This window comes from Manis pentadactyla, chromosome 11, assembly GCF_030020395.1.
Source record: "Manis pentadactyla isolate mManPen7 chromosome 11, mManPen7.hap1, whole genome shotgun sequence".
NCBI lineage: Eukaryota > Metazoa > Chordata > Mammalia > Pholidota > Manidae > Manis > Manis pentadactyla.
The window spans coordinates 13,888,012-13,903,900 of NC_080029.1; the positions used below are offsets into that span (position 1 = coordinate 13,888,012).

Here is a 15,889-nt window from a genome sequence, read left to right on the forward strand (position 1 = left end):
TTTGGAAAATACTTAAATCTCTATGCCTCATCTTCCTCCTCTGTGAAATGAGAGTACTATTAGAAGATTCAGAGAGTTGTTAGGAGTAAATGAGAAAGTTCTGTTGAAGTGCTTATGAAAGAGGCCTGCACTGGGTAAGCACTCTGCAAATAGAAATACTGCTAAAATCAAGCCTCCCCCTGCCACCCCAACATGTCGGACGGGTGGACCTGTTTGCTGGAGGCAGTGATGGGCAGTCAGCACACAGGTGAGAAGGGCATGGCCCCTGCCTTGGGGATGCTCCCCATCAGGTGGCCCAGTTCACTCCCACACCCCGTGTTTGGGGATGCTCACAGATCAGCATGCATCTGTGTGGTCTGGCCACAGGGAGGGCAGGGAACTGAACCTGAACTTCGTGTCTTTAAGATTACAAAATTAAAATGTGAACTGCCACTTTGTCAATTGATATTTAGCTCAGAAAAAGCAATGGTCAAGAGAGTTGGCTTTTGAGCTTAGCATTGCTGGAAGTTATGTGCTTTTGGGTAAGTCTCAGCAAAAAAACAAGGATGATATTAACTTCAACAGATAATATTTAATAGGTGATTTTTTTTGAGGCAAATGCACCAAATCTTTTGCACAGCAATGTTATGATAAGAATACTAGCAATCATTTTAAACACAAAAATTAGGGGTAAAGAAGTTAAGTGATGGGCCCAGAACAACCAAGCTACTAACTAGGTGGAGAGCTGAGGCAGAACCCTGGCAGTCTGAACCTTGCCCACCACAAGGCCTGTCCGTGGCCTTAGGCTCCATGTAGGCAAAATGGGACAAATGTCAGCATCCACTGATTCTTTGCTTAATCATATTCAGCTTAATCGAAAGATACTGCGCTAAAAAAATAAAAATAAAAAAAATAGTGAAGAGTTCATCTTACAAAGGTATTACAACAGGTCAGGATGGGGCTGCAATCCTGTATCTGAGACTACAGCTGGGCGCTCTTGAACAGCTCTTTGCAGGTTGGAAAACAGAGGCTCGTTCTGCCCCCTAGTGGCCACGCTGGAGAACGCCACCAGGCAAGCCACAATGTCTAACATTTTCACCAAAGGTAGGTAATAGTTGAAAAACTGTATTTCCACCTACTTCATCACTGATTTTCAAGATTCCTGTGTTATTTTGTTTTCTGATCACTATTAATCTGATGAGAGGTATCTTTCTGCAGTTTAACTCCTTCTATTTTTGGAAACAAAGGCAAAACAATGGGATTTTAGGCAGCTGTTCAGCAAAGGTGTATCTCTGTAGAGGTGAACCACAGTTCAGGTGAAAGAATGGAGGATTTAGAACTTCAACTGTATAAACTACAGTGCGCTAAATCACAGGAAAAATGTGAGATTTAAAATTGATCAGATTGAGATTCTTCACTATTTTAATCTTTAAAAAAATACACACACATGGATAGCAATTTTTAGTTGGAACAATAAAAAGTGAGTTAAGAGTTCTTATATCAGTGAGGGAAAAAGACACTAGAAGTAAAAATGGGGGGAAAATCTAGGTTCTATGTAATTCACTCTCTGTACCCCAAGAGCAGAAATCTTGAGCCAATTTCACTATGGCCAGGGGAAAAAGGGCTATAAAAGTATCTTTTATCATGGTTGCTCATGAATGGACTGATCAACCTGCTAAGAAAAATAGGGAAAGGTGAACATTACACCAAACACTTCAGAACCACCATTTCCACAGGAAGAAAGTCATTAATACATTAAAAAATTCTTGCTTTCTCCCCCAAGTTTGCCTACCTCTTGTACAAAATGCAAATATAAGATTCTTTCAGACATGAACTCTAAAGCAACTGGCTATAACAAAAGTCCAAGACTCAGTGGTCTCATTTTATTTCCATGTATTGACTGGAAAGTTATAGCATAGAATTATGGGAATATATAAAGAACCTGGGCAAAACTATTTGGCCTACTCTTCCACTCTGGTCCTAGCAAACCAACCAGATAGCCTGTTGTGTGATCAATGCCCTCTCATTGGGCTTGGAACACACACAGCATGCAGCTCACACAGGAAATTCCCAACAGGTTTGATTTTAATCTCTGGGGCTCTCCAGTATGGACTGCAGCTATAATTCATGTGACAAAGAATAGGGCTGTGGGTAAAGTGCCCATGGCAGCTGACAGAAGTTGGCTAAGCCATCACATTAAAAATGAATGGTTTAAAGCTGCACTTACACGACACTCACAGCAAGTCACTGGACTGCACCTAGATGACCAACTGTTCTATGCTACAGCCCAGGCTTTGAGAGGGGGGCTGACAAACTAGATGCACAGAGAGGAGTAAGAGCAGGCTGGGGAAAGACAGGGGAGCCAGCTTATGTCAAGTACCACCGAAGAAAGTAAATGATGGAACCAGGAAGAGAAAAAACTAAGGAGATAGAATATATGCCTTCAAGTACAAGAGTCATGCATATGTGCAAGAGGATTTTTTCTAAGTGACTCCAGAGAGAAAATTAGGACCCATGTATGGCAGGTACAAGGAGAAAGACTATGACAGATAATCTGGTGTGTCAACTGTAACCAGATATGTGATTAGGTGTTGCCATGAAGGTATTTTTCAGATGAGATGAACATTTCAATCAGCAGACTATGAGTGATTCAGAGGTTATCCTCCACAATGTCAGTAGGCCTCATTCGGTCAGTTGAAGCCTTAAATGGAAAAAGACTCCCCTCGAAGAAGAGGGAATTCAGTCTCCATCCTGCCTTTGGACTCAAACTGCAGCATCAACTCTTCCCTGGGTAGCCTGCTGGCCTACCCTGCAGATTATGGACTTGGCAGCTTCCACAATCACACGAGCCAGTTTCTTGAAATAATCTCTCCAAACACACACACCACATATTGGTTCCGTTTCTCTGGAGACCCCTGACTAGTAGAGATACTAGGTCAACATAAAGAAAAAAAATCACTAACCACAAAAGCTACCCACAAATAGGATGCGCTGTCTCAGGAAGTGTTTAAGCCACAGCTAGACAAGTACCCACTGGTGATGCTGCAGAGAGGATGCCCCCAGCAGGCAGATGAGGAGACTAAATGTCTAAATTCCCTTCCTCAAAGCATCATCTCAAATGGCAGTAAGTAGCTTACCTGGCAGAGGGAAATGTTTTCATAAGGCTTAGCCTCAGCTTGTAAGTGAGCCTTAGCCTCTCTTTTATCACCGTGCACAAGCAGGAGGGGTTTCTTCCTGAAAAGAGAGAGGGCATATTTAATTAAAATACATCTCTCATAAAGCTGGACTCCTACCTAACTAAGCAATGGTAGCTTCCTTAATGCCTGACATGTGCTTCTGGCTTTCCGGGTGACCAGGCACACTAACACGGAGCAGGGATCCGCTCACCTTCACTGACCAGTCACCTTTACCATGGCGCCGTGGGGCCTGATCCCGCTGTGACCCTGTGGGGTTGTGACTCAGGGAGTCCTTTAGTAATTTTCTTTTTGGTCCAAAGGGTACATAGTTAGCTCTGTGTTAGTATATTTAAATTCAAACAGATGAAAAGATACACAATTATTGTTGTCTTATATGATGTTCTTTTCTTTCCCTTCTTTTGGACCAAGCAATAGGTGGTTTTTTCACTATACCTATGTTTACTAGGTATTATATTATACTAAACTGCATGCCAGGTGCTGCATCACACCCTAGGACACAAGAATGAACAGGCCAAGGCCCACGGCATGATGTAGACTCATTAGTTCAATGAAACAGAGCTCCAGGTACATTGAAAATGCTAATTTTTAATTCAAAGGACAACATAAACACATTCTTCAGGAATAGGATAAAAAGGTTTTTAAGGAAACCATGATCTTCTGCAGTTAATTCAAAGCAAGATAGTCCTTAGAAATCAATATATCTTTACAAGCTCTCCTGATGAAACAAACATTGGATTTTTCTGCAACAAGCATTCAAGCAAGATGAACAACTGCAGCCACTCCCACAATTATCAATCACATACAAGGGACAATATTCAACTAAAAAGAAACATCACGGGTGGCACGTCACTCTGCAATGCCATACTTGGTCCGCACTGCCTAACACCTGGCTGAGCAACTGCAGAAGACACACCAAAAACCCATCACCTTCATAACCCGGATAAAGGGAGGCATTAGGGCCCCTTAACTCTGAAACTACAGGAGAATCAATCACTTGTGAAACAAAGGGATTCTCAAGAATGAACAGCATGGATGGGCTAAGGGAAGCATGCCTTGCTCACAGGTTTAGAAAGCAGGGGGGCAATGATTTTTTCCTTCACATCAACACTGGACATATAGTTTTTTGGATTGGAATTTTTTCCTTCTTTGTTTCTGGACAGAGCAACACAAGGAAATGCTAAAATCTGTATTTGTAATGTATATGATTAGGTTGAATGGATCAAAAAATGCTGTTTTCCCAATATAACTTAATGCATGATTTCAATATTTTCAAAAGAAAGAAGATGGATTGTGGCTGTCTGAGAAACATATATCTTGTGTTTCAAAGCCCCATTACAGTCACGATGCCATCTCTCATCGTGTGGAACTCACCTGAACTCCGGTGGATACTGTCTTATGAGCCAGTCCACATCAAAGCAGTAGTTAAACTAGATGGGGGAACAAGAAAAGGAACTAAGTCGTGGGTAATTCAGCCAAGCGGTCCAAGAGAACTGTTCAGTTACTGAATTTAAGAAACTCAACACTAATGATGAACTATATATATTATTTATAAACTGGACAGCTATACTACAATTCTAATAAACCTACAATACATCCTTGTAGGGAATACTTGGTTCAAGGAATCTAAATCAATGGAATGCATGAGAAAACAGGTTCTAAGGAAATTACCTGCTTGCTTTGGCAGCATTTATTTGTAAACAGAATTATTATAATTTCTAAGAGCTCTCTAATTTAAACAAACAACTAATTAATTAAATATAATTTTTGTTATATCCCTCCTCCCCTTGGTATTGTAAGAAGGACTTTTAGAAAAGAACATTTCTTTTCAGCCTTACAAGCTAGCTTTACAAACATATCTTTGACAAGATATTTGCTAGCGTTATAACAATTACATCTCGACTACAAGCTCTGTCCTGGACCCACCCAAGGGGACTCCTTCCCAGGCCTGGGTAATCCCTGGCCCTCCTCCTGGGCACAGTGATTCAGTCCAGCCAGGAGAACACACACAAATTCACCCCCGCCCCAGCTGGACACCAAGGTTCCGGAGGCCATGCCGAAACCAAGTGCGCGGAAAGCTTTGCTTTCTTCAGGGACATGATGGCTTTTTCAGACTACTGACTTGTGAGCCTGGAGCAGTAACGTCATTTATAAACACAAAGGGGCAGCTCTGCCAGGCAGGAGCACTCAGACACGCACAAGTATCCATGACTTTTCATTCATTTCTTTTTGGTAGGTGTAGGAAATGTCTTATTTTTCTAAATCAAATCACACTTGACTTGGTCTTCCCCTCTGTACCCACACCTCCCTGGGGAGTTGCATCAGCATCCTGAAAGATTATCAGTGTCCCAAAAATTGCCAAAGGGACTTCTTGGCCAATCACTGTGATCCAACCCAGAGCCAGAACCTCCACCGGTGGTGACATCTATGCTCTATGCTGATACGGTGTGGACCCCAAAACGGCGTGGTGCCAGCCTCCAGCTACGTCCCATCTCGGGGGCCCTGCAAAGGAATGAGGCACTGGTCCCCACCACTCATAATTTCTCGTAGCGCTGTTTAATTATTCACTCCCTTTCACCCAGAGGAAAACTACTTAACCATAAACTCACCTGAGCTGAAGATACAAGTGTCCCAAAGAGAGGAGATAAAATATCTGAGGAGACAAAACATTCACATCTAATTCATATTTTGATAAAAACTGTCTAGTAATCACAATGGACTTTTTAGTCAGTGATGACCAAAATTTGAAAACAGTGAAAAGTGACTATAAAGCCAGACTTTAATGTTCCACAAAATTCAAAAGAAAAATTTCTGAGCTATTTAAGAGCATGTTTTCCTCAACAAAATATAATGCAATACTAAAATCTACCCCTTCAGCCCTGGATGACTTGGTCAATTTTAGAAACTGTTAGTAAGGACAATGAAGTTGCATATTCCTTCTTCTTTCTAGATCTCTCTAGTTTTTACCTCCTTCAAGTCCCTCTCTGGAAACCTCCCCAGCCTGAGCCTAGCAAGACGGTTCTCCTCTGGGGCCTCTGGTGAAGGAGAGAGCAGAGGCACCCACACCTCCAACCTCGCGTTCCTAGCATTTCAGGTCTTCTCCAAGGAGGCCTCACCTCGCACCCACGCCAGCTTGACTTCAGACAGGCCAGAAAGCTCACTGCTCAGAAACCGTGGCCATGAGGAAAGACAGCACCCACACTTGTCCAGGGCCTATTGGGCGCCAGGCACCATTCTTGGCACCTGCTATGTGTGAACTCTTACTCCTCACAACCATTCTGAGGTTGGGCCTTGTCATTCCTGTTTGTAGGTAAGTCTCTCCTTAAGAGGCTGCCCAGGGCCACACAGCCAGGGAGGGGTAGAGGCGGGATCTGAATCTGTGTGGTTTGCTCCCGCACTTCTGCGGTAACCACCAACTGCCTCTGAGGACGAAGAGGCTCTTTCATTTACCTGGCCCATGGTTACCGAGCGCTTCCTGCCTTCCAGACATGGAGCAACATGGTGGGGAACAGAGTTTGAAGAACAAAGAAGCCCTCTTACAGAAGCTCCTGCCTTTATGAGAGAGTTGCACCATCAAGAGCTGAATTAAAGAGATTCCTTGATGGCATCCTCCACCTTGCTCCTCTTTCTACCTTCCTAAATTTTACTCATCTCTCAAGGCCCATCAGAAGTCATTCCTCCATGAGATCTTCTAAGAAGTCTATAATATGTATATACCACACCATATGTACCAGTCCATACGTTAGAGTGGTATAGCCAACAGTTAACAGGATGGATTCTGATGCCAGATTGCCTGGATTCTAGCCTCAGCTCTACCATTTACCACGTCTGTGACCTTGAACAGGTTAATCAACCTCTATAAATGGCAGATCTGTCACCTATCCAAGGAGGACACCTGCAACATTTACCCCTAAGGCTGTTGTAGGGATTAGAGGAGGTAATCTGTGTGAAAGCTTCTATCATGTTACCTCCCACTCCTTAGTATTTTGGCACTAAAGGCCAGTCTTTCTCATTTTATTATATACAGAAAAACGTTGCAGTTCTCTGATTTCCTGTGCCAATCTCTCTCAAAACAAAAAACAAGAGAACTCTTTTTTTTTTCTTCAAAGTACCTAGATAAGAGTCTCAAAAAGAAAAAAAAAACCTATAGAATTAAACTCCCTACAACATGGGATTAAATATGCCAACATTTATATTTAAAGGCATAATATTCAGTTACATAGTTCATATGTAATTTAAAAACTCTTGTCAGTGATCATAACCTTTCTTGAATGTGGGCCAGAGAGAAGGTAGTCAGAAATAAGGGCAATGTTTATTTTGTGTACCTGCCATGTTAACCTATTGGCAGGTCCACTTCACGTATTTTTTTCCCTTTTCTGAATGCCCAGATTAAAGATGAGTAAACATATTCAAAGAACATTAGGTCTTTTGTTAACTACCCACACAGCAAGTGAGAGTTGAGGCCGGGGACTCAAATCCTGTCTTGGACTCTGGTGCTCCTGCTGTTGCCCCTTAAAGAAACTGTCTCTTCTCTACTCTCAATCCTTCTGTCACTTCTCGATCACTATCATGTAATTTAACGCAATTCTGACACCATCCACCAGGAGTTGGCATCACATTCCACAGGTTAAAGGTTCAGTCCCACCAGACTGCCCCCACCACTGCATGTCTATAAATAGGCTATAAATCAGGAGCTCCCACAAAACCCCTTCATTTGCTAGACTGCCTCACAGAATTCAGGAAACCACTTTACTTACTAGATTTCCAGACTGTGAGAGGATATAACTCAGGGACAGCCAGGTGGAAGAGATGCACAGTGAGAGCTATGGGAGGAACGGATGTAGAGCTCCCATGCCCTCCCCGGGTCCACCTCATGCACCTGCATGTGTTCACCAGCCTGGAAGCTCTGTGAACACCTTCGGTTATGGTTTTCTAAAGAGGCTTTTTTACAGAGGCAGGACTGACTAAATCACTGGCCATCAGCAATTAACTAACTCAACCTCCAGCCCCTCTCTCCTCTCTGCAGGTAGGGAGTGTGGCTAAAAGCACCAACTTTCATCGCATGGTTGCCCAGCAACCAGTCCCCTATTCTTAGAGGCTTTCCAAAAGTCACCTCATTAACAAACTCAGGTGTGGCTGAGACAGGCTTGTTATGAGTAACAAGAGATGCTCCTTTGACCTTTATTACTTTGGAGCTGTTTAGAAGCCCATCTTTTCATTTAGAACTGAAATGTCTATTAGCGCGCTGGCAGTTCTTTTTTTTTTTTCTTCTTCACTAGGAGCCCAAACCAGGTTTCCAAGCAATAGTTCTCAAATTTGATCAGGCATCAGAATCCCCTGGAAGGCTTGTTTAAACACAGATGGCAGAGCCCAGAGTTTGAGTCAGTGAATCCTGGAGGAAGGGGAGGGGTTGGCAGGGAGCCAGAGAATTTGCATTTTTAATAAGTGTTAGGTGTGGCTGAAGCTGATGATGTTGCTGTCGAGTTATTTGCTATTTTGTCAGTGAAGTGTTACTGGTCAAGTTCAATCTAGAAGAGTTAAATTATTCTAATCATCATGCTAAGTGCTGCCCTCTTTGATCTACAGGGCTAAGAAACACCCTCTGACTTCCTAATTAAAGTTTGCCGTCAAGCTAATGCATGTCAAAATGGTGTTCTGTTTTTTTGCCCTGAGAGTAAGAGCACAAAGAAGGGTTCCTGGCGATCATTTCATTCTAGGCTATCCTCCTGGCTTTCTGGAGGGGAACCCTCTCCGGTGCAGCTGGCACCCCCGACACCCAGTATCCACCTACCCTTGATGTGGAGGGCTCCGGAGTTGTATTTGGGCTTGATTCCCGAGACTCGAGTGAGGTAAAATTGGAAGGGGTTCCCTTTATCCAGCATGTCCCAAATGTCCTGGCCCTCCCCTGAGGTCTCATACTGGTCTTCCTCCTCTTTGAGCCTGTAGGGGGTGGGAGGCCCATGATTTCCAGTTTTCTGGGCAGCACCGTGTTTGGGGGAAGAGACGTCTTTCTCCTCTTTGACGACCACTTTCTGGGCCCGCTTCTGCTTCATTTTCGGCTGCAGCTCGTCATCACTGCTGGAGAGACACCAGCCCGGGTCTTCTTGGGAACCACTCTTCTGCCTTTTGGGAGGTGAAACTTCTGAAACGGAATCTGTGTTGAATTTCACAGGTGATATTCTCCCTCTGCGGGCAGCTTTCCTAGCCTCAGAGCAGGTGTACCTGGGCTCAGGTGCTGCTCCCTGCCCAGCGTTGGGGAGAAGAGAGGTAGATGGCTTGTCCAGTTTGGGCTTTTCCTCCTCACTTTCATCGCTACTGGATATTGTCCACTTCCCATAATCGCCTTCCTGAGACATTGTGCTTTTCTGGAAATGAAAGTCAGAAATACCATTATTTCCCAGTCAATAGGCCACTGGAAAAATCACTCCTGCTCTCAAAGTCCCTATCATGAGCTCCCGCAACTCACACAGCACACCTTACTCTACATGCTGAGCCACGTAACTAATGTCAGCCAATCTGCAGATGTTCAGAGGCACATCCCAGCATCTGCTACAGGAGTCTGGCAAATAAAGTGACAGCAAAAACCCTGGTCCACTGTCTTCTCCTCTCCCTTTGTCTTTCAGTCTAGGCCTTATTCTTAGAGGTCCCCGAAAAGAGGGTTAGAGCCAAATTCCAAAACAAAATCCTAATGCTTCCACAGGTACTTGGGGTTGAGGCCAATTTAAGGAATTTCTAGAGTAATTCTGACTCTGCTCAAAATTTAAAGATCAAATCAGAATTGCTACTCTATCCCTCACCTAAGCATGGGAACCCACAGGACTTGAGGAATCTTTCTTACTTGCTCAAAGATAAGTTACTTACCATAAAACTTAAAGGCCTCAAGATGGTGTCAAATGATCAGTTGAGTATATACATTATCTGGAAGTACTTCCACGACGACCCAACTAACTCAATAATTGTTTTATTGTCCTTATTCTAGATCTAACCACTAAAACCTTCAGAGAAAGAACTTGTACTAAAGCAAAACACCATTTTATAAACCACACAGTCTAATTTCCACTTTCTTGCTCTCAGAATAGATGAAACAGGTACTTTTGGCTGTTACCTATAAAATGTCATCAATTGGAGGGTAAAGGGTTAAGCAGATTTTCCAGATGGCTGAAGAACAGTTCCTCACCTTGATCTTTAGAAAACATTTTCATATAAGACCAAGAAAATCACATAACTCAGAAGTCTGTGCTCAGATGGTTGATGTATCCATACTTTTGCTCTTTTAAAGGAACAGCAGAACATGAGTGGGGTATACCAAGTCAGACTGCATGCGGCACTCTACACACAGGACCCCCATTCCTTAAAAAATTTTAATTTGATTTAAAAAGAGACTTGATTCTATACTGGAAAATTCACAAATAAATATACTTTGTTTTAAGCCAAAAGCTATCTATCACTTTTCACAATTTCTCACTTTTCAATTAATGACTACTCAAGTCAGATAAGCTTTCTCCTGTAAATTTCATAATTCATAATTAAAAATTCACCCCACATTCTATCTGGAGACCAGGGTTCCCAAGACTAGAGTCTGATATTAATTAACATCCCATTGTGAAAGTACCTCCCTTTTCCATTCTAATCCAACACCTCTGTTTAAGTCAAGGAGACAGTTGCAATACTATAGAAATGTCTCCAATCTTGCTATTGAACAAATTATATTTAGGGTCTTCAGCACCAATAACACTTTTGTTTACCACCAACAGGTATTTAGTGTATAGCTCCACTTTATTCACCACAAAATCAAGTTTACTTTTTAAAGATAGGGTTTGTGTAAAAGAGTGGACTGAAGTAAAAATACTAAGCAAATACTATGAGGTGTTAAGAGAGTAAAACGAAAACTGGGGAAGGAGCAGGCAAGTGATTGAAATTTGGCAAACATTACATTAAGCTATACTGCCAAAGAAGATGAAAAGCTAAAGAAATTCTCCCACCAAATGCCAACTCAGAACATTAGAGCTTCTTCTAGGGATTGAAAAATATTTGTGGATGCAAACGGTACTCCTGAAAGTTTCTGGCTCTTCCTCTCCCCCCACCATACGGACGCAGCTGGGGCATTTGTTTTACACTTGCAGGGGCTGTGCCTGGTAGAGCCTGCAGACCATCAGGAGAGCATGGGAGTCAGGCTCCTCAATTGAGGCCTGTGTGGTCAGTAGTGGGTAAACATGGACCCCAACTTCAAATCCAGTCCTACTAGGTGGTAAATGTTCACTTGGGCAGGTTGTTTAACGACTGAGACTCAAGTCCCTCCTCTGTAAAACAGGTATCATACCTACCTCCCAGAGTTCATTCATGCAACAACTGTTTATAGGGCAGCTACTATGTGCCAAGCTCTAGAAATTAGCAGTTATAGATGCAGTTTCTGCCCTGAAATAGCTTATATTTCAGGGAGAAAGAAACAGACCAATACAAAAAAAGTCAAGATATCTTTACAGACATGCATTCCATCCTAGAGGTTTAATAGAATAACAGGGATGCGCTTTGTTTGGAATACTCTCTGAATAACATTTAAATGAGCTCTGGAAGAAGAAAAGGAACCAGCAAAATAAAAGTGGTGGTGGTGGTGTTTTGCAAGTAGAGGGAATCCAACCTGCAAAGGCCAGTAGCTGGCAGCAAGGCTGTGGTAACTCCCTGAGCAGAGACAGAAGTACCTGGACAAGGAAGACAGGTGGTCCAGGATGAAAGAGGTGGGGAGTAGGAGGAATTAGCATGTTAAAGATACTGGGTTTTATTCGAAGAACGATAGGACCCCACTGAAGGCTTTAAAAAGCAGGGGAGTACCTTGGTCCGATTTACTTTTTAAAACAGTATCACGTTCCCTGCAATTCTGTATGGAGAATGGTTCGGAGGGAGACAAAAGTCGAAATGAGGGGTGTCTGGCAGGAGCTCGAGGGGCTGATGAAGGCGATGGGGTGGGAGTGAAGTGGATTGATTCGGGGTACGTTGAGGAGGTATGGACGGCTAACTTTACTGTGCGCTTACCTCGGGCCAGGCACAATCTCAAACGCTTTCCCGGGTATAACCTCATTTCACTATCGCAGTAAGTCTATCCTAATTATCACGACTGTTTTCATTTATGGGAAAACAGCACAGGAAAGTAAGCATCTGGCACAGGGTTAGCGCTCAACAGGCTCTAGGTATCACTAACTGCCGAGACCACTCACCGATTACGTGGAGAAGCCAGAAGAAGAACCTGGGCAGGGAGACCCCTCACATCCACTGTCCCAGCAGGACTCGGGGCTCTGCAGCACCTGCTGCTCGCGCCTGGAGACACTGGTACTGGAGGCAGCCGAGGCCCAGAGAGGAACCTACCTAGCGTCTTTACAAGATGCTCCGCTTCCCTCGAGATCCGCCTCCAGCCCCGTCGGACACTCAAGAATTCTCCGGACTAGAGCGGCCCGCGCACCGCGACCAGGCCACAAGGAGCAGGCTCTTGGGCCCGCTCCCTCAGCCACTAAACACGCTGCCAGACCCCTGAGCCCGCAACAGTTCAACTCGCCCCTGAAGTCCCGGAATCCCGCCGCTGCCTGGGACCCCGCCCCTCCGCAGCTGCCCGCGCCTGCGCGCAGTTCAAAAGCTCTAGGCTGCGGCGCCCAGCTCGTCGTCCCGCCCTTCCCCTTCCGGGACTTCCGCAGCTGGGTCCTAAAGACTGCCGGATGCTGAGGGACTGTTGGGGCCTCCCCTAGGGAATGCGGAGTGTGACCCTGAATCCTCCTAAACTCCGCTCACCTGCTGCCTACCTCTCCTAAAAGGAAGAGAAAAAGAAATGTTCCCTCGTTCTCCCTTAGTTAATTAGCAAAACATCTCCTTTACAGGGATTCTCATATACAGCTTCAGGCTCTCTGGGCTCGTAGGAGTAATTAGCGTGTTAAAAAGACTGGGTTTTCTAACAACGTGTTAAAGACACTGGATTTATTACTCCATGGGCTCGAGGCTGGGAGTTTATTTTAAAGGCAAGAAAGGATCAGCTAAATTCGAGGCGGCTGAGGACTGAGCCAGTGTCCCGGGAGGGGCGCGCTCACCTGAAGCAAGTTGTAAAACCTGCTGTAAAATAAAAGGTTAAGTAAGCTCCGGTCGGACTCAATCCCGAATGCGTTTCTTCGTTGAAACAGCTGTGTGCCTGCGTGTGCTTTTTCAATCTTACTGATTGGCCAGAAGAGCGAGGTCTAAAATAAACTCTTGCAAAACCCTCCCCCAATTCCTTGTCTTTAATAAGGATGTTAGCTATGGAATTCGAGCTTAATGCTGTTTATACTATTTGTTTTCGGAGTTTCATTCAAACCAGACTCCTCTTCCAAAACACTGAATGAAATAACTTTGTGTAGACGTCCAAAGGATCGATTCATTTACTGAAAGTCATTGTGACACTCAGTGCCAGGTGCTAGGGTTATCCGGAGGATGAAACAGACGTATAGTGACTACTACCCCAAAGACTTGCTGATCTGCACTGGAATCCTGGACTTGGCTCGTTTTTGTTTGGTTCTTTTAATGCTTTCTTCACACAGAACCACAGATCAAAATTATGAAAAGCAACTTACTGCAAGGTGTGGTAGAAGAAAATGAAAGGAATCCCGTGGTACACATTGAAACAGCTCCTAGGTGAGTTCTTAGTACCCAGCGGCGCTCAAGGAGTTAAGCGAACTAGATGGGCGGAGTCCAGACTGGGGGCGGGCCTGGGAGCCTCTCCGCCACAGGCTGTTCCAAGGAAACGTTCTTAGGCTTCTGGCTAATAGAACTGCGGGATCAACGCCCGTGGCTCCCAGGCCATCCAATGGGAGAAGACATTAGAGGTGCCAGCCAAGCTCAGCCTTCTGAGCTGTGAGCGTGGCGGGAGGGCTGCGGCTGGCTGGGCTCTGGTCACCGAGGTCGTGCGTTCGTCTGTTCTGACTCGGTTGTGGCGGTCGAGATGTTTTTCTCCAAGGCCCTGGCCCGGCCGCGGACGTGGGAAGCCAGCCCGTCAGAACACAGGAAGTGGGTGGAAGTAGGTGTCCAGAGGCTGAGGCTGAGTGTCGGACTTTAACGTAACCCGGACTCTCAGTTCCATCACCTGCCTGGGTCTCACTCGGCTTCGTTGCACAGACAAGGACTGGACTGTCCTTCCAAAGTGTCATGGTTAATGACTGAGCCTAGGGTTGCAAGGCTTCTGGCTCCCTGTCCAGTGTTCTGGCTACTTCCAAGTTCCTTCTCTTCATCTCCCCGCTACATAACCTCCAGTCTGTGCTTCCTCCCTCCTTGCAAAGCCAGCCCCTTTGCCTCACCTTCCTAACCTAGAACTGGATTTGGGGTGAAATGTATCCCAATGGTTTAAAAGAATTTGTGTCAGCCTGGTGATTAAGTCGTTTACGCCCGTCTGGGGTAAATTTTTAGCACATTAAGATTTCTTGAGAATTAAAATGGGGATAACAAAACTCCACTTCCGAGCCCTACTGCTCGGCTGAGTTTTAGATTTTGTTGGTCTAAATTTAATATAAACTAGAAATAAAAATAATAGAACAAAAGGCTTCTATCTTATTAACTAAAGCTATTTTATGTTCTTTAGGTATTTAAGGCATGTGATGAAGATAATAAAGGCTATCTAAGCAGGGAGGACTTCAAAGTTGCTGTTGTCATGTTGTTTGGGTACAAGCCCTCCAAGGTAGGGCTTTCTTTATGTACTTGATGAATTTTAAGGAAAGTGGAGAGCCCCGCTTAGGATTATATAAACTAAATTGCTGCCTTATAAGCAATATCAGAGATATCCAGTGCTAAATTTTTCTCTTTCTTCTTAACCCAGTTCAGGGATGAATTAGAGTCCATGAAGTCCATCTCACCACCAGACTGCTAATAATGAAAATCAATGCTAGCAAAGTATCAAGAGAGAAGACTGTGCCCTCCTTAGACCAAACAACTTGGCAGTCACTTGGCCCAGCCGTTCCTCATGAGTGGCCTCTATGTTTGTCAGATTGCAAGCCCAGGGAAGCCAAGAACCACTGGTCTCATTTCTGCAGGCTTTTTTATGCTTTTACTAGGTTTTAATTTTAGAACACAAGTGAGATATTTAATGACAGAAACGGGTGTGCTAACATGAAAGTACACACCATGATGATGGAATTACTGATAGTTTTATTTTTTTTCTTTGTGCTCTTCTAAACACTAGATTTGTTATGAGGAAAAACATATTTTTTTCAACTTTTTATTTTGAAATAATTTCAAAATTACTGGTATAAACTGAATGTTTGTGTCCTCCCAAAGTTGGTATGTTAAAACCTAATCCCTGCTGTGATGGTATTTGGAGGTAGGATGTTTGGGACGAGATTAGATCATGGGAAAGGAAGAAACCCCAATGAATTAGGTTAGTGTCCTTATAAAAGAGACACAGTTAAAAAGGAGTTGTCCATGAACAGGAGGACACAGTTAAAAAGGCAGTTGTCCAAAAAAAAAGAAAGTACACGCCATGAAATTTAACGGATTTTTACTTTTATTTTCATACCTAGTTGAGGTTTTGGGTTTTATTTTTCAATCAAGTGATTATTGACTGCAGACCACTGAACAGTACTGATACAGCAAATAACCTGTATACTTATCAACTACTTGTACAATGAACTTTTATTAAATAAATAACAATGTATACCTTCTGTGAAAATTTAACATATTTTTTACTTTTATACTTGGTTGAGGTTTAGGGCTTT

The 15,889-nt window shown here is 43.8% G+C and overlaps 2 protein-coding genes across 11 annotated transcripts in view; one reads left to right on the top strand and one right to left on the bottom strand.

Moving 5' to 3' along the window:
• TDP1 (tyrosyl-DNA phosphodiesterase 1) overlaps positions 1-13,841 on the bottom strand; it is a 98,900-nt gene extending 85,059 nt beyond the window's left edge. The window contains exons 1-5 of one of the 2 annotated variants that reach the window (XM_036882338.2): positions 13,760-13,841; positions 8,965-9,538; positions 5,783-5,826; positions 4,548-4,603; positions 3,117-3,213 (exon numbers count right to left, since the gene is read on the bottom strand). In XM_036882338.2, coding sequence (XP_036738233.2) covers positions 3,117-3,213; positions 4,548-4,603; positions 5,783-5,826; positions 8,965-9,529 — 762 coding nt within the window. In that variant the 5' untranslated portion in view covers positions 9,530-9,538; positions 13,760-13,841. Of the gene's footprint in view, positions 1-3,116; positions 3,214-4,547; positions 4,604-5,782; positions 5,827-8,964; positions 9,539-12,533; positions 12,782-13,759 lie in introns of those variants that run through there. The other variant, XM_036882337.2, reaches the window with a different exon arrangement.
• Positions 13,842-13,972: 131 nt separating this feature from the next.
• EFCAB11 (EF-hand calcium binding domain 11) overlaps positions 13,973-15,889 on the top strand; it is a 168,717-nt gene continuing 166,800 nt past the window's right edge. For 4 of the 9 annotated variants that reach the window (XR_008992417.1, XM_057488217.1, XM_057488216.1 and 1 more), the window contains exons 1-2: positions 13,992-14,202; positions 14,761-14,856. Coding sequence is in view for 8 of the 9 variants with exons in the window: in XM_057488217.1 (XP_057344200.1) it covers positions 14,128-14,202; positions 14,761-14,856 (171 nt within the window). In the remaining variant the exon portion in view is untranslated. Of the gene's footprint in view, positions 14,203-14,760; positions 14,857-15,889 lie in introns of all 9 variants that reach the window. The other 5 variants (XM_057488220.1, XM_057488219.1, XM_057488218.1 and 2 more) reach the window with 5 other exon arrangements.